General features: G+C 42.5%; 1 protein-coding gene across 2 annotated transcripts in view; it reads left to right on the plus strand.

Annotated features, from left to right (window-relative positions):
* OSBPL11 (oxysterol binding protein like 11) overlaps positions 1–18,814 on the plus strand; it is a 389,464-nt gene that overhangs the window by 198,338 nt on the left and 172,312 nt on the right. For both annotated transcript variants that reach the window (XM_086957431.1, XM_086957432.1), the window contains exon 7: positions 12,241–12,383. In XM_086957431.1, the coding sequence (XP_086813557.1) occupies positions 12,241–12,383 (143 nt within the window). The remainder of the gene's footprint in view (positions 1–12,240; positions 12,384–18,814) is intronic.

Here is an 18,814-nt window from a genome sequence, read left to right on the forward strand (position 1 = left end):
TTCAGTGAATTTTCAAGGTTTTGTAAATGCTAATTCCTAACTATATATGGTCTATAGCCTATAGTTTTTTCAGTGAATATATATATATATACATATATAAACATATATCATCTGTATATCTATATAAATACAAACATAAATGCATGCATACATATACTTATATGCATACAGATGCATGTTATTTACATGAAAGTTGAAAAAACACTAATAAAAGCAAAGCTAAAAAGCCACCTCATTACAAACAGAATGGCTTTAACTTAAACGAGGGCGAGATCTATTGCATTTTCAATGCTTGTTTACTTTGGTTCCATCAAGAAGGCATTCAGATGTGTCACACATTTGCCATAAATTCTGAATGTTAGAACTCTAGTTGCACATTAGATCACTGTAGTAAAGCTACTGCTCACCAGGGACGTCTGCTGCTGGTATTCAAAGTGCATGTTTCAGTCTGCATGTCAGAATTTTTTTAATGAAATAGAAGAGGATTTGAGAAGTCACTCAAAATGATCCCTAATTTTTCTTTCTGAAGCACTAATCATACTTTCTATGGCAAAATATACCCCCTCATTTTGTTCCTTTTTAAATTAAATGTTTTAAGAGTTACCACTTTATTCCAATCAAGATGGCTTCAGGTGTGCCATACCTTTGTAATAAGTAGGACTGTTAGCGCTCTAGTTGTTCTTTAGAACACTCTAGGAGGCTGCAGTAGAACACAAAGGAATCAACTGACAGTCTCTGTCCTTGTTGGATGTACATGTTTTACTGAGAATGTCAGACTTCATTTTCACATGACTGAGAAAGATAATGTGAATTTACAGAAAATATGCTTTCAGTTTAGCTTATAGATCCCCTTCCAAACCACTGTGGGAAAATCACGAGATATTAGTTTTCTTTCAAACAATATTCATGATATCACAGCAGAAGGTTTTTTCACATGGTAAAATCACCTTAGAACCCACCACAATTCCTAAAACGAGTATGGTACCATCAACAAATGATTTATAATGTAACTAAAGTCCTAAAACCCTCTATTAACTACAATGCTTTTTAATGAGGTGCTATCATGTATATTGGTCCCAAGATGGCTGCCAACACTTCTTGGATGAAGTGCTGACAGCCAATCAGATCAGATGTGTGGTTAGGCTCCGCCCAGATATATATCTTTTTTTGAACCTAAATTACTCAAAATCCACTGGAGCACATATATTGAGACCTAGCAAAGGCACATCGGGCTAACAGTCCCTACAATTTTGCCAAGTTTCGTGCAAATCCATTCAGCCGTTCGAGCTAAAAGTGAGGCCAACCGCCCTATGGAAATTAACATGGGAAAAACGTGTTTTGGGACCCCCCTTTTTTCTCGGCCCCCCCTTGATGAAACCCCCCCCAAATTGTCAGGGGCTGCTCAGAAACAAAATGTTCCATTTTCCTGAAAATTTCAGCCAATTCCGTCCACAAACGCCAAAGTTATTAGACATAGAATTTTCAAAAATCCCATAGAGAAAAAATCCTAACTATATATACCTACTGGCGACCGCCAGTAGGTAATATATATATTTATATATATATTTTTATTAATCTTTTTATTAATCTTTTTATTAAATGTGCTCAAGGTCTCATACAATTCACAGCAGTGATCAGAAGACTTATAGAAAATCAACAGTAAATTTACTTGAAAGGACACACTGATAGTGGCATGGGCAATTAATACACTCCTCCTTATCCCAATCCCGCCCGCTCGGCCTGGTATCTGCGCCAGGGGCCCCCACACTTTTTTCCATTTCTTCACATAGCCTCTAGACTTATACATAGTCTCCTCCGCCCTCTGACACCTGTCCAGGTCCCTCATCCACTGATCCCACTGAGGGGGCGCCTGCGCCCCCCAGCTACTGGCTATGTTACGCTTCGCCAACCCTGCCCCTGTTGCTAACCAAATCTCGTTGTATCTGGACCAGTCAGTGGCCCCTTTAATCATTAGCAATACCCACCTCTGCTTCACCGGTACCAGCGATCCCACTACAGATACCATTGTTTGTGCTACTTTCGTCCAGTGGTGCACTATGTACACACAGCTTCACAGTATGTGAAAAAAGGTCCCCTCCTCCTCACAGCCCCGCGCACACAAAGGAGACAGGCACCTTCCCCAGGAGAATATGTGGGTACACGGGTACTAAACCCGATGCAGGATTTTCAATTGCACCAGACGGAACCTGATCCGAATTGCTATTTCGCGGGGACTTTGCAGGGCATCCTGCCAATCCTTATCCTCAAGGGTACCAATGTCACCCCCCCATCGTTCCTGCAGGATTCTTCAGGGGGTCCGGCATATTGTTGATGAGCTTGCAGTAGATGGTTGTTGTGGGTTTCTCTGGGATTGGGGCTTGAAGGAGTCTGCCTTCTGGGGAGAGTATTCTGGGAGCGAGGAGTTTGCGTGCATGTGTGTCCGTAGGGCATGTGTGAGGTGCAGGTAATAATGGTGTTGGGAGTCGCGCAGTTGGTATTCTTTCTGGAGATAGGTAAAGGATCTGGGAGCGTTCCCCTAACACACTTCGCCCAGGTAGTCAATCCCGATGAGCCTCCAGCCCTTGAAACCAGTTAGTTTGGAGACCTCGGCCAGCTGGTCCCCGAACCAGAGCGGAGTCCTGCCCGTTAGAGTGCCCGCCTAACCCAAGAATTTGTTGGCGTCTCTCCAGCACTGCAGCACTACACCCGTATGCGACGGAAGATCTCTGCGTCTCCTACGCTCGTACAATAGAGGATCACAGCGACCCCCCGACATGACATGCCTATCGACCCTGTAGGCAGGCTCCGACAGCGAGGCGTAGACCCAGTCATTAACCACTTGCAACTGTGAGGCTCAGTAGTACAATTGCACGTCCGGGAGGGCCAGCCCCCCGTCGTACACCCCCTACGTGAGCTTTCGCATCGCAATACTCTTGTTCCCCCCCCCCCCTCCCAGAGCAGCGTCCACAGTGATGAGGCGATGCGCTTAAACACCCCTGCCGGGATCGGATAGGGTGAGTTTTGCAGGATATAAATCAGACGTGGCAGTGCCAGCATTTTAAAAGGCGCGGCGCACCCCATCAGCGATAGAGGCCAGGTTCGCCAGTGGGTGACATCCAATGCCAATCGCGCCAGATGGGGCTCCAGATTCCTGCTGAAGAACTCTGCCCTGTCCCTGGTAGCATACACCTCCAAGTATTTAAACCCCTCGGTGACTATCGGAGCCGGGCATCGGGATGGGATCCTCGGGGGAAGGGCCGGAGAGTGGGTAGATCAACGATTTGATCCAATTAATTGTGTACCCCGAGTAGCTGCCAAAAAGTTCAAAAAGAGATGCGCCTGTGCCATCGAGTTATATGGCCGAGCCATGTAGAGGACAATATTATCGGTGTATAAAGATATACGCTCCTCCCACTCATCCATGAGAGCCAGGCCCCAAAACGACCTGTCCCTTCGGATTCAGTGGGCCAACGGCTCCAGGGCCAGAGCAAAAAGAAGAGTGGACAGTGGACATCCCTGCCTGGTGCTTCTGCACAGGGGGAACACCCGAGACGTCGCTCCATTCACCCGCACTCTAGCCACTGGCTGTTCGTATAATTGGCGCACCCAACTGCAAAACACCGGTCCGAAGCCAAGGCGCTTCAAAACCTTAAACAAATAAGGCCATTCGATACTGTCAAAGGCCATTGAGGCGTCCAGCGCCATCAATGCCGTTGGAGTATCATCCTCCCCCTCGGTCATGTATAGGAGCCCGTATAGCCGACGCAGATTCAGTCTAGTGCTCCTGTGTGGCATGAACCCAGACTGATCCACATGCACCAAATCTGGCAGCACCGCAAGTAATCTCGTCACCAAGGCTTTAGGCCCGGCTTTGTGGATGACCACAATGGTGGCTTCCCGCTGTTCCTGCGGGAGCCTTCCCACCCTCTGCGCTTCGAGGAACATCTGCCTCATGGGGTCTATTACAATGTTGGCTTGCCTCTTGTAGATTTCGACCGGTAGCCCGTTAGGCCCTTGAGCTTTCCCGACCAGAAGGGAATTAAGGGCATCTACCAGTTCCAGCCTCGTGAGTTCAGCCTCCAGGATGTCGGCTTGTTCGCTAGTCATAGTCAGAAAGGCAAAATCCCGCAGAAACTCCTCAGTCAGATTCAGTCCTGACACATACCGGGGTGTAGACCCCTTCATAGTATGATGCAAAGGCCTCTGCTATGGCCACGCTAGTGTTGCCAAGCCCCTGTACTTATCCTTCACCTCAGCCACCCAAGACCGCTCCCTGTCACGCCGTTCCAGCCACGCCAGGAGCTTCATACACTTGTCTCCTGCATCATAAATCCTGTGCTGCGTGGCAAGGAGTAGGCACGTGCCTCGCCCTCCGCCCGGAATTCCTTATGCTTAAGGGCTAGCTCGTGGCATCTCTCCACCAAGGGGGATCCGCTAATGTCTTTCTCCTGGGATTCAATTACACTCTCCAGTTGTTTAATTTGGAGCGCTTCCTCTTTTTTTTCAGCGCCAATTAATGCCTGAGCCTGGCCCCGTAACACCGTTTTATATGCTTCCCTCCGAATCATTGGGGAATCGTCCGATCCCTTATTCTCTGCGAAATATATAATTGTGAGCTCTCCCTCAGTTTATCAGCGATGGAGTCGTCTCTGAGACCCCAAGGGTCAATCCTAGGAAAGGCCGCCCTATCTGTCATTGGTCCCTTGAGAGTGACACCCACCGGTGAATGGTCCAAAATACCCCTGTCCATGATACAGGAGTCCGTGAAATCACCTATTTGACCCACTCTCATGAAGAGGTGATCTATTCTAGAAAAGGACCCATGCCTAGCAGAATAGAAGGTATACTGTCTGTGGGAGGGGTTGTGAGTGCGCCATATGTCCCTAAGCCCCATCACTGCTGCAAACCCCTGCAGACCCAGTTCCCCTCTATTGCTCAGCCTCTCCCCGGAGCGTTCGGTCTGCATCCATGGCTGCATTTGTGTCACCCCCAAGCACCAGAGTCCCCAGAGGAAGGTCTGTCAGATGGGCCCCCAGTTTCGCATACGTCTGGGTATGTAGACCTGGAGGAATGTAGCATGCGCTAAATACTATCATGCGCCCCTCCCACCTGGCCGCCAAGGCTGCCATACACCCAGAGTCTTCGTCCACGTTCCCGTGACAGTGAGAGGAAGGGCATTACGGACTAGTATTCCCACCTCCCTAGAGCCGGATGTAAACCCGAAGTGGGCCTTCCTAGACCCTTACCAATCCAAAGCCCTACATTTGTTCCCTCGTAGGTGGGTCTCCTGAAGGAGCACTACGTCGGGGGAAGGTAGTTTCAAGTGTTGCAGGACCAGTGTGCGCTTAATTTTATTATTGCCCAAACAATTGACATTCCACGCCCATATCCAGTGTGTCTGGTCACCCATTCGAGTACAGGAGCCTGGGCTGTTTCGAATCTTTTTCCTGGCCACTGCTTAAATCCAATATGTACCACTTGAGCTTGTGCATCTGAGACTCTGTGAGTTAAACAAAAAGTCCCCCCCCCCCTCTTCCCGCACCCCCGCCCTGCCACCCTGCTAAGTGGGCCCCCAACCACTCACCATTGTAACATTGAGTGCCTGTCTCCCCATTAATCCCAACAGCAACAAAACTAGGGAACGCAAGTCTGCAGCCGCAAAATAAGTTGTACTGAAAGAACGGAGTATACACCCCCTGGAGGATCATAAATAACTGTCCCCTTCCCCCCTCCCCACCTCAGTCCCCCCTCCCCCTTCCATCAAACTGGTGCCGGAGTCTCTAAATGTTCACCATAGGGCACAATTCTAACCTGAGACTCCCAGGATTATGATAATCCAACGTCTCACGGCCCCAAGCCCTCCGAGTACCGAGAGGCCAGGACCCCGGGGGCAGGCCGCCCCACTTACCTCCCTTGTCCAGATCGCTCTGTCGGCACAACTCATACAGTCCCTTGAGCTAAGACTTCTTGATCCGTGGGGATGCTTGAGATGGAGTGTTACTGTTCTGGCTCTCCTGCCCTATGCGATGTTGAGTCGGTCGTCGCGATCCACCCCGGCGGCCCACGGTCCGCCATCCCTCCATCCAGTCGCTCGCTTCCTCCGGTGAATCGAAGAATTACGCCTTTTCCCAATCCAGGACCTTCAGGCGTGCAGGATACAGCATCATGTATTTGACTCCTTGATCCCGGAGGGCTCTTTTAACACCAGAAAATGACCTGCGCTGGCGCTGTACCTTTAGCTTGAAATCTGGGAAGAAATGAATTGTGGCGTTATCGATCTGTAGGTCACCGGATACCCTCGACGCTTGCAGTATTGCATTGCGGTCCCGATTGTTCAGAATCCACACGAATATGGTGAGCGGGGTGCCCCTCGCTTGGGCCTCCCCCTAATACGCGGTGGGCCTGTTCCACTGAAAACAGCCATATATATTTGAAAAGTTTATGAAACAAAAATGTACTTCTAATAAAATAGGTTGACTTTTTTTTAACATCACGTTTGATGGAGCACAGGAACAAAAAAGTACCCTTGTAATAGGCACTGTCCATTGTCTCTACGAAGATGGATGGTGAGTGGACCAGGGGTAGCCAAGATTGTGATTGAGACTTTCCACAAGCTCAGAAAACAGGCAGCTGTGACTATGGATGAGATTATGAAGCTAGTCACATGAGCTCAACACGAGCAATGCTCTCACCATTATGACACTGCTAGCAAGCTGAGGTTAACAGTAAAGACTTTAACCTCGAAGCTAACAAAAACAAATGGGTAATTCATTTTTGGACACAAGTGAAGAGCTATTGCTTGTAAATACTATAGAGGATATGGATGACACTGTTGATTCTTTAAAGTCAATAAAAAGAACTTCAACAAAATAATGTGAAAAGCCGATAAATTATATGTAATTGACTAATGCAAAGACACTATGAGCCTTTCATGCACTAATGGGTATTGACGCCACATCATAGTTTTCAAGAAGAGGAAAAAAGCCTATTGGATAAATTAGAATAAGTACCCAGAAGTCATATCGACCTTTTGTACCCTTTCCAGCTTAACTTCATTAGACCAGACTGTAGCAGTTATGGCTACTGTTGGAACGTTTGTTGTCCTTCTGTATGACAAAACAATTGTGAACAAGGTCACACTTGTGTTGGTTGAACACACAACAAGAATTTCTATAACTCTGGATGCCATTCAAAACGTGCTTAGAATTGCCTGCCAAGCAGGACCTTTGAAACTCACCATAGCTCCCTTAGTGAATGCCTTTGATTGAACTCAAGAACGGTAGTATTCTCCTTGGCAGCCACGATGGATTGCTCAACCTCCTGCAAGTGCGGAGTCACAAGAATTGGTCAGGTGCAAATGTATTAAAAAGTGAATGTGCTGCTTCATGCATATGTATAGAGGCTGATTTACATTGTGATGCTCTTTATTTATGATGTGGTTATGAGCATAATGATTTTTAATTTCATGAACATACCTTTAACATTTCTTTAAAGCAAGTCCTCTTTAAGTTAGTACAAAGTTCTTAAAACTAATCAATTGTTACTTTCTACAAAAGTCATGTTTTATAGAGCAAGTTAAAAAAGGAAAAGAAATTTAAATTTTAATGTTAACTTGATTTTCATTTTGTGACATTATTACAAAATGTAATTTTCTTTGATACATTGCTAACATTAAGACATTTGTTTGATATTTGAACTTACGTTTTCATTATAACCCCTAATTCTGTCGTTTGATTTGGTAACATTAAGATAATTAGCTTTTTATATGAAATACCAATGATTTTTCATTTGTATTAAGAATTTAAGGGATGAATATTGAGCCTGCAATAAAAAAATCTTACATTTTTTGTAGATATTTAAATAAAAAAGAAATGTGTTGATCCCTTAAGGAATTGTAGGTTGAAAAAATATTTTTGCAGACATTTTCCAATATGGCTGCTCATGGTGCTTGTTGCAAATGCCTACAATGCCTAAAATTGCAATTTGCCTATAAGCAATATTCCCCCCTTCCCCACCAAGTTAATGTTTTTACCTAATAAATGCACAGTTTAGTCTAAAATTGGGACATATCCTGTGGACTAGCATTTCATCAGTGTGCCTATTTCTTTCACATTGTCTGCCAGTGATTTGTTTGGAAAGAAGAAATGACTTCATGGTGCTTCTTTTTATAAATTTTTTCAAAAGATCACTCAAATGGCTTTATATCAATGAAATGAACCAAGTAATAACACTGTCAGTGTGCATCTATGTGTTTATTTGTTTGCTTTTGTGCCTTCAAACGAAATTTGGATCGAACAGTACCATGCTTTTCATACAATCCCAATTGTTGGAATCGTAGGCTTTACAGTGGATTGGCTGATACACTGTAACGGCTGGTGTACTCTTAACTATAATTTTGGAATCCCAGTGACATGGTGGCTACCTCCGATAAGGGGTTTCCCCATATAATTCAATGGGATCTGTTGAGTGCAGCAAAATTATTTATTTTTTGGGTCCAGAGCATCAGCATGAACCGAAACAGCATGAGGCAGAGAGAGCAAATAAAAGCATGTGGTCCCATGGAGTGCTGAAGCAAATAACATTTTAAAAAACAGAGACTGCCTCACTATGCAGTAGAAGGATGAAACTAATCCAGTTGGATGATTGTGCAACTGCAGTGCTCCTGGTCAAAAGGAGCAAGAATAGAGAGTACAGCTAATAGATTTAAGCCATCCAAATCATGATGTGTTGACCCAAACCCGACTCTTAAGGGTATTTCAAATATTAGAAGCAATAGTTTGTGAACAGACAGGTAAAATGGTCTGTAACAGATTACATGCAAGGTAGGAAAGGTCCAAGGATTCCAAGGCTTAAACAGCGCTTTGATAAGCTGCTTTTGTAGGTGAATGGAGACACACTCAGCCTGGGATTCAACCTGTAAACTAACCCGCAGACTGAGGACTGGGAGCAGGGACCGAACTGCGCCAACAGCCCAAAAAACTCACAGAAGAACTCTTGCTCTTCGAGTATTGAACTTTCTGTATCTTGGACATTATCAAAATTGGAAACAGTAATAATATACGCTGTATATGTGGAAATAACCTTGAGAAAGCCCCGCCGCAATTCGCCAAGAGGGGGCGAAACACGTGTTGGCTGTCCATGTTCCACTAAAAAACAATAAAGATGTTACACTGCAACCTGAAATAGTTCTGTCCTCTGTATGACGACTTGAAAGAACGGATATTAATCCTAACAAGCACATTTGTGATCCCTCATGGAGTACACACTCTCCACTTTTCAAACCTGGTCTGTAACAGATACCTAAAAAAGGATTGCCTTCAGTAAACAACACGTGTAACAGATAAAGAGTTCAATGTGTGATGATACAGTGTACGTTGAGATGTAAAATTGTCCTTTATTCTTTGCACTGCAAGCACTTCACAGTACGATGAATGATACGTCAAACAGCCAGGAGCACGAGATGAGAGAGAAATACTCCTCTGGGTGGAGACAAAGACCTCTGTATGTTTTAAAAATATGGTAACAGTAGGTCTTGCAGACTGCTGGGCTGTCAACCTCCACCGGAAAAACATAAAATCCAAGCACTCGGGTAGGGCATTGGTCGTACAAGGGCCCAAACTTTGGAAAGCCCCTAACCCTAACTTGAGATTTGAATACAAATACATGCGATTGAGGAATATTTGGAAAACCAAACTATTTAGACTCGCCTTCAAATGAGCGCAGCAAGAGCAGGTATTGCGATAGAGAAATATCAAACATAATATAAAACATGACCTGATTGGACTCACTCCTCAGTCAATAAACTGTATTTCATCAGTCTTCAGCATTGTAAAGTTAATGAAAGTCCACATACCATGCTGTACAAAACTGCAAAAAAATCGAAATAAAAATCTGTTATTATTTATGTTGACAATCACCAAACATTTAGTTGTAAATTTAATGGTTTAAATAAAGAGCAAGTAATGACGAAGTGTACGGTTAAGGCACCTATCTGATCAATAACCCTTTTGGCATAGTAGAAAAAAAATTTATGAATGTATTTTTAGTTTTTAAAGCACTTTGTACCGCCTAGCACTTTATGTAGCTACATAAAGAGAGGGATGATGCAGAGAAAGACAGTATAGGGATTTGAGATGAAAATTGATTTATTTCAACCACGATAGCTTAGAGGTGTGGCTTACAGGTTGTAGAAGTTGATCTCTTTGTAGTGTTACAAAATTAAGTTTGTGATGGTTTAGTATTGAGGTGGGAAAACACGATACATACTGGATTTAGTGATTTGTTTGGGGATTAGTTCTGGTTTTATTGAGCAGGCCGTATTTAAATACCAAGAATAGGCAGAATACAGCTCAAGTCCTTGTGGGAAAAAAGACGGACTGTGCTTCTAAAAATTATGGGTGTATGAAAAGAAAATACTGACTTTAGAATCCTCATAAGCCTTGTTAGATTTCTCCTAATTGAAACCCTCTCTGCAACCATAGAAGTCTTGCCTCTTCTGCCACCAGTGTGGTCCTCGTGTGACTGCCACTTCAATGACATGCTTGATTCAGCAGAACTGTACATTATGGGAGTGCATTCTGGAAAGTGCAGTACACCTAGACCTCTGTTTTATTTTATGGGCATCTCAAAAGTGTCTCCACAATTATGACATTTACGCTCTTTAGGTGGTGCTAAATCTGATCACTCTGTTTGGCACTCTCAGGTGCTCCTAATATTAGAGCCTAGATAGCTCAGCCCTGGACCCAATGAGTACCAAAATACACATTTTCTAATTCAGTTCCGTTGCTGGAATTTCGGGTTCCTATTAGTACCAAGTGAGCCTGTGATGTGCCATTGCACTCTTTGACGGCAGAGCAAAGGCTTGAAATATTATTCATTGATTCAGTCTAAGTGCCTTCACCACGATCAAGCCTGGCCCTATATTCATATGCAGCGGCGGCCCTATAGTTTCCCCTTAGTATCTGAACTGAACTCTTCATGCATGCTTTTATCAAGTCATGCCTCAAGTGGAGCACAATGTGTGTAGGGAGTCCTGGAACCTCTGCTTCCAAACTTGGCAACAGTTGGTCTGAACAGTTTGTAATCACAACCCCATTGAATATATTCACTTGAACCCATCTGTTGTTCAACAAGGGCCTCGCAGATGAACATCAGTGCTGTATTTTAATCTCTTATTATTCTCCTCCCATCTGTTGTCATTGAAAAAAGATGATCGAAGTAGTACCAAAATGGCACCCTTCTGTGCTTAATCATCTGCCTATTGTATTTCTTCCCCAAAAGATAATTTAATTTTTTCTATTTTTTTTTTTTTTTACATTTTGTTTGTAGATTTTTTTGGCTGCTTCATTGTAACTGTTAACCCTCCTTTTAACAGAAAGTACATCTCTAGGGTGATGGCTACATGGCACAGCAGTCGTAAGAGCATACATTATCCCTATTGCTGACCAGATTGCTATTGTGGATGTGCTTGTGATGCGGCTAATCTTAGGGAAGGCTTTCATTTGTTTAATAAACTTATGGTAACAGAAGGTCTACGTTTTATACTGGTGAAAAATAAACCCAAATAATAGGACAACCCTTCGGCTTTTCTGTTACATTGCCTCCCTTTATGTGCCTTCAGGATTATTTTGCCACCTATATCGGCCTTTGAAACAGGATGGAATATTTTAATGATTCATGAATGAAATGCATCCTCTTTGACAAGCAAGCTAGGAGTAACCAGAGCCGTGTTAATCATTAGTTGGGCAGGTGACAGCTTTTCAAACGCTTGCCTCTGCCTTTCTTTCCAACTGTAACTATTTATTTAGTGGAGCATATTCTGTTTCTTTTAATTGTGAATAGATGCAACTATTTCCTTTGCATACTTTAAAAAATAGAAATGGTAGATGCTAAGGAGCAAAAAAAAGTTTGCAAGTAGTCTGGCTTTTACGTAGACGGGACTGCCTGCCAGAGAGGTGACGGAACCTTCCTGACAAAGCTGGTTTCGTTATCCAGTGTCTGCTTACACCTTTCACATCTCATGTTCTCATGAACAAGTTACATTTATTGGAGAAAGCTATCCAATCGACGTGCTCATGCTAATGATTTATAGAAGGTGTTGTCAAAGGCTGCCACCTCTTCATGTGACAGGTTTGGCCGCCTGTGGTTGCAGAGCGTTGGCATCACTGATTTTAATGAAAGATCCCTTTCCTATTCTCTGGATTATGAGCAAGTTTCAGTGCAAACTTCCTTTCGCTTCAGGGACGACGATCAATTGGTTGGAACCAAAGATAACTCTGTCCAACCACCTTAAGAATGGTGCGGATCCGAACTTCCCGGACCAACAGAACACAGAAGTGGTGGTCTCTGAAGAGCTTTCCGTTTCTGAGAACTTCCAACAGCAGGTAAGCTGACCCAAAAATGCACGTTTAATGACTGTGACATGGTGGTACTTTTTACTGGAAGGTGCACTTGAGTACCAGGTTTTAGTTTAAAATGTTTTGTTTACTTGAAATAGCATGCTAAAAGGTGAATGTGGATGAGGCGGACTGGTCAAGCCTAAGAGAAATTTTAGAAAGTTGGATCTGCAAAGTTTGAAATTCTGATTTAAATGGATAGTGTAAGGCAACTTGTATTGAGTGACCGGGTAATGTTTAGCTGTCTATTGTGGTACATTTCTGCTTTTTAGACTAAAATATTGACCTAAACCTGACTTAGTTTAAGGAACGATTTGTTTTAAAAATGAGTCTTCATTTCTGTGGTTGCAACTGAAGGGGATGTGAGATGCGAGACTAGCACGTCATATCATAAACTTCTCCAAAGTGTGCTTGTTTCTTTTTTTACGTTTGTAATCTGCTTAGATGAACACAATGTAAACTTTATTTATGTTAGAGAAGTAATAGTCACAAGCACTTATCACTTTTGTCTGCTATCGTAAGAGAAACCAAGAACGTTGATTGACCCTGTCAATAAAAATATTCCAATGATGCCTCCTTTAAGCCACATGTAGAAATAATGTACTTTATTATGCCAAATGCTTGTGATTTTGATCCATTATCGTTTTCCTTTTTATAGTTTTGATTTTTGCAAGAGCCTAATCCATTTCATTGCACTTCCGTTTTACAAATGACTGTATTTTATAGAGATTTATGCCTGTGATAGTATTTTCCGTTAGTTGTAGTTATACTTTTTACATATAAATAGGTTTTTCTTTTTACATGAAGGAAGCTTTAAGCAATAGATTTATATAGACTTGATTCGAAGGTATTCATCTTCTGTCTTGATGCTTTGAAAAATGATCATTTTTGACATTGAGAAAACAAAGAAAAGAGCAACATTTGTCAGCCTTAAGCATGTCCATTGCCCTTTTTCTGAATTTTGGAATGTCAGACAATAGTAATATTTGGTTTGTTTGGCGGAACACATTTTGGTATTCATCAACTAATGTCTCTACTGGGCAAGAAGTCTACTAATTCCTGCACTAGATGTAGAACAACTCATCCTATTTGCCTTTTAGCATTCCCAATCCTGGCAGCTTCGTGCCCACACTAAAACACATAGTATTTATTGTGTGCCATCATTGATTTGCCTAGACTTCAAAAGGTGCTCTTGACAGACATTGTTAAATGTTTGTTTGGCTTTGTCTTAAGGAGAAAATATGATCTTCAAAAGTCATTTTAAAAATGCCCAAGTCCTATTTGAAAACGTTTGGTTTAATTTTTGTAAAGGTGCGATTATTCTTTGTACATAGCTCTGTATTTCACTTTTCATTATACTTTTGTTCACTATTTGTCCTACAGAGAGCAGTTCAAAATACCTGAAAGGCCAATAGTCACGAGGGTTCAAGTTCTAATAGTCTAGGACTTCGAGTCATGCTGTACTGACATTGTCAGACCTGGGTAAATATCAGGGTATCTCTGGGTAGATGTGTGCATCACCATTTGTGCTTAGTAACTGACTCGATGGAGGAAGGTCATCCAACGATGTCTGGTTTACTTCTGCGGAAAAAGATGGTACCCCACTAAACTTGTGAGAAGACCTCTCATTGGTAGTTCGCTGCCAAAATATAACCAAATCTCCAAGCATCTTAAAAACTTTTATCTCACTATAATATTGTGAAACCATTCGCGTTACCATCTCATATCTCCACCGTAACTGTAACTAGCTTGAAGAATATGCTCCAGTACACCAACTGTTCTGCACGTACAAGCAGATGATGTAAATGCTAGGACCCCAGATGGAGTTACAATGTACCGCTCAGTTAACTGTGACAACAACAACATTTCTAGGCATTGTTAGTATATGGCAAAAAACGCTTTTATTTAGAATGGCCAAACCAATATCTGTTTTTCCTGTTGACTGGATTCTTTTACTCTTCGCCGTGATAGCATTTGGATCTCCTCTTACATGTGCAGTTAGTAACTTGCCAATGCATAACTAGACTGCATAGCAAACTTTCTTCTTTTAACACAATACGTTCACTTTTACTTGATAGCCAAGGTGCCATTAATCTATGCAAGGAATAAGTTGTAGACCGTGTTATTGATGGCAGTAACCTCCGCTTATAAGATAAGAGCACTTTAGGCTCGATCAGTCTGTCTACCTTTCACAGTTCTTTACCCAGATAAGTCCGTCTATTACACTTTATTCTTTCTTTCTCCTCAGTACCCAGCCAAGCAGGAGTGACTGAATAGGATGAACCCCAGATGGGTAGTGTCATTCTACATGGACTGCCCGTCTTGGGACAGAATGGTCAATTCTTTGTAGGCTTAGCTGGAGATCAGAAGTGCAAATCGATGTCCTCGTGCACAGTTCCTCATTGGGTCTTGCTCTGTATCAAAATGTGCTGTGCTTTGGCCCAAAAACTATTTGGAAGAGGTTTGGTCCCATTACACTAGTGCCATGGTTTTTCAGAGGCATTGCGGTTGTCGACATTGCTGGGTAGCTATATCGTCACCTGTGCACACTTATTCATTGCAAAAATGCTTCGCATCTCAGGCTAGCTGTGATGAGCATGTTGCTGGAGCTGTGTTGCATGACTACATTAGTTAAATGGCACTGCTCCATCCCACCTCGTAGGTAGGTGTTTGCTAGGGACCAATTCTAAAAGTTTGGAATCTGTGTGAAGACGTATTGATTTGTGTATTTATTTTTTAGTGCTTTGCATACTGCATACAAGTCTCTGGAGCAACTAGGCAGTTTATAGAGTAGATATTACATACTGCCATGCACTTTATCATCCACCGGGGTAACCAAATGTGTCTTACGATGAGACTAACATACATACAAGACTCGAAAAGAAAACATTGTATGTATAGAACATCAAAGATCAAGGATATTCAGATATATACAGCAAGGGGGTCGGAAGTAGCAGAGTCTGGATAACTGTCCGACGAGCCAGATCTCTAGATTCAAATTGCAGATTTGGAGTCTCTCATCAAGGCAAATCCCAGTTTTATCGTAGAACTAGAGAAAAATATTGACCAAGAAGAAATCATTTAAGAGATCATTGTCCTTGAAGAGATCATTGTCCTTGAGGATGGCAGAATAGCATTCTAAAATCTGCAACGGAGGCTTTGAGTGAGGCAAAAAGGAGTTTAGCAATCCCTGTGAGAATAGTATTCACCTAAACAACACTGGTTAGGACCAGCACCTGGGACACTTCTTTGAGATTCTATTGGAGGAGCAACGGTATGATTCCATGATTCAGTTTGGCAAAACTACCAGTATAATTTATATGAGTGTGGTCAAGGAAATTAGAAGAATCAAGCCATTCAGGAGATGCAGTTGCACCCCATCCATTCATATAAAGTACAGATGAGGATAATTTAATTAACTGTCAAGGGTAACAGAAAGGTACAGTAATACCAGCAGACAAGACTCTCGTTTGTAGATAACACACAGGGCTTTATTGATAATCTTGAAGATGGCAGTTTCGGTAAAAATAACTAGCTCAGATTCCAGATTATACGACATCAAGGTGCTTGTTATCGTTAACAAATGGATTCAGTTGCTTTTTTGCACAACTTTCCTGCATCTTGGCAAAAAAGGCAAGGTTGGAGATTGGATGGAAATAGTTAATCTGATGCGTTTTTGTTATAGGAGGGAGGTTACTTGACTCATGTTTGAACAATCGGGACATACCTATTCAATAGTGGTAGATTAATCAAGTTCTCTGAATAATATGCAAGACTACAGTTCACCTTCGTCATGGTGAGATGTACAAGGTAAGGCCCATGAGTGGAAGCTTTAAGTTTAGCAATGATGCAGAGGAGCTCTGCCTGTGTGAATTCCTGGATACAAGGTCAATTGTTATTACAAAGGATGGGAGGAGTTCAGAGAGAGAGAAAAGACACTTTCAATAATTTGAAGCCTAGTGTTGTAAAATAAAAACATCTTCATTTCTTTTCGACCTCATAGACAGCAGCAGCAGATTTGCAACAGAGTTGCCATTGCCAAAGAGCTTTTTTGACTGATTAGATTTGTGATTTGAAGGATTAAGATTTGACTTGGAAAATGTGGTTTTGTAGCACAAAGAAGTTCATGACTAGAGCTTGAGGGATCGAGGTGCCAAGTGTGTTCTGTCATTTGAGTATTTCATTGACCATTTGAGACAGAACATCGTTCAATAGATTGCTAACCTAATTCACACCATGCTTCCCAGAGAACTAGGGTAGGTGTGTTGCGAATTTCAAGGAAATGTCACTGCTGTTTATCCCTCACATCTCAGACCAACCATTTCCCATTTTTTTATTTTCCCAGTGATAGTTCTAAAGAAAGACATTGAGAAAGTAAACTGATAATGATATGTCCAGTCAGCTAAAGTCAGTATTTCAATTGGAATCATATTTTGTGATGATTAAATCAAGAGTAGACCCTTCAATATGCATAGGTTTCACACATTGTTTGCGTCCCACCCAAGTGAAAATGTCATGAATCAGCAAAGAGGATGATCTGTCACTGGAATTATCCCAGCGATGGCCGATGTCTTCAATATATGTGTGGTTTTTATTCTATAACATCATATGTGATGTCATATAATCCATGATGAAATCAACTTCATTGTCCCCTGGTGGATCGTAGATAATATAAATGTTGGTTGATTTAGTGGTATTGTTGAAACCCAAACCATGCCATCCCTGTGGAGATGTAAGATTGAGTAGGCAGCCGTAGTAAATCCTTTACCAGTTGAGATCCTTCACTAAACCAAGTTCCTGTCAACATCTTTAGAACCATGTGCATCTCAACTATGGAGTTTGCTGGGTATTCTTTTTTTATTCCTGAGCAGCAGTTATGGAGCATACAGCTTAATGTGGAAGAATGGCTCACATGGAGAGAAAATGAGCAGGATCTCATTAAGATGTTTGGTTTAGCCCTTCTTTAGGGCGAATGTCTGAGGTAAGCCAACCAACACAATAATGTGTTTGACTTAGATTTAACGTTTCTCAGAAGAACAAGCAATTACAGCATTTGTGCCCACTATGTTTAATTGCCAAGCCTGCATATTTGAGTTATTGTCATCTAACAATGTCTTCATCTGTCTAGGGAGAACTGAAGTTATAGTTCTGTGTGGTATCAGAGATTTATTGGATCTGGGACAGGCAAGCAAATTGTCCTTGGTAAAAAGAACATGGTGAGAATCTTAAGCTCATGTGACTTTGGTACCTGAAGATTCAGGTTTAAAACTGAAGGAGAAGCTTGTAGTTAGGAGGTTAATTTTTTAGGGAAGGAATCTACTTTTACTTAGCAAGCATATCAAACATACACAGGCACATGGAGAAACTGAGTTTCCAAGTAGGATTGTGGAGAGAGAATGCGTTGACCTCAGTGTGCATAGTTATTAACCGGGCTCATACATTCATCATTTAGAGTATTGGAACAGTGGGCACTGGAGCAAGGTGTTTTCTGGTATGCCAAAGGATTCCCATTGCATCATTGTCCTCACACTCAAGTGGCCAAGAGAACAAGGTGAGAGTTTGACAGAAAGAAGAGAAGTGTTAGCAAAGTATTTGGCGTGGAACGTTTAAGGATGTTTGAGGTAGTTTCAAAAGAGGGAAAAGTAAGAGAGCAGCATTTGATGCACTGGAGAATGTGGGGACAGTTGGAGGGTTTTTCATTCAAGCCACTGGGGTGAGGAAATGAATCGGTAATTTTCAGGTTTAAGACATTAAAGAAGCAGTTGTTGAATGAGGATTGTTAGGAGCTGGAGATGTCTGCTGCAAAGAGAGCAACAAACATTTAGAGAAATCAAAATTCACTTCAGTAGCAAAGTAATGAGACAAGTCCGTAGGGACTTAATAGCATGGGACAGAGATTGGGATTGAGAGTGATGCCTCTCTTGGATTGGTGTAAGTCTGTGTTCGAGGCATGAGGGCTGCTGAATTCATATCTGTGCATAGATCGCCGCCTAGTGTTGGGTCCGGATGATTGCACATTGTTGTCCTGGAGGAGTCTTCGAAGTATCACGAGATAGGTGGCTCCTCCCCTGGACTACAGTGCGCATGGGCATCCGCTCCATCCCCAGATTGTTTTTTTCCGCCATTGGGTTCGGATGTCTAATCGTAACTCCAGTTAAATAACTTGTACTCTTTCTATTCCTAAGGCCAAAAGGCCTTCTTAACGTCGGTATTGTATCGTTCGGTGCCTAGCCCTTTCGGTTCTTCAATAAGCGTCGAAAGAAGATTCTCTCGACTACACAGGCCCAGACTACATCAACGATGGAACGGACCCCGTTCAAGCGGTGCCCCGTTTGTCATTCAAAGTATTCAAACTTGGATGTGCACCCAGTGTGCAATACCTGTTTGTCCCCTGACCATGACGAGTCGAAATGTTTCGC

The sequence above is a fragment of the Lissotriton vulgaris genome, chromosome 2_1 (assembly GCF_964263255.1).
Source record: "Lissotriton vulgaris chromosome 2_1, aLisVul1.2, whole genome shotgun sequence".
NCBI lineage: Eukaryota > Metazoa > Chordata > Amphibia > Caudata > Salamandridae > Lissotriton > Lissotriton vulgaris.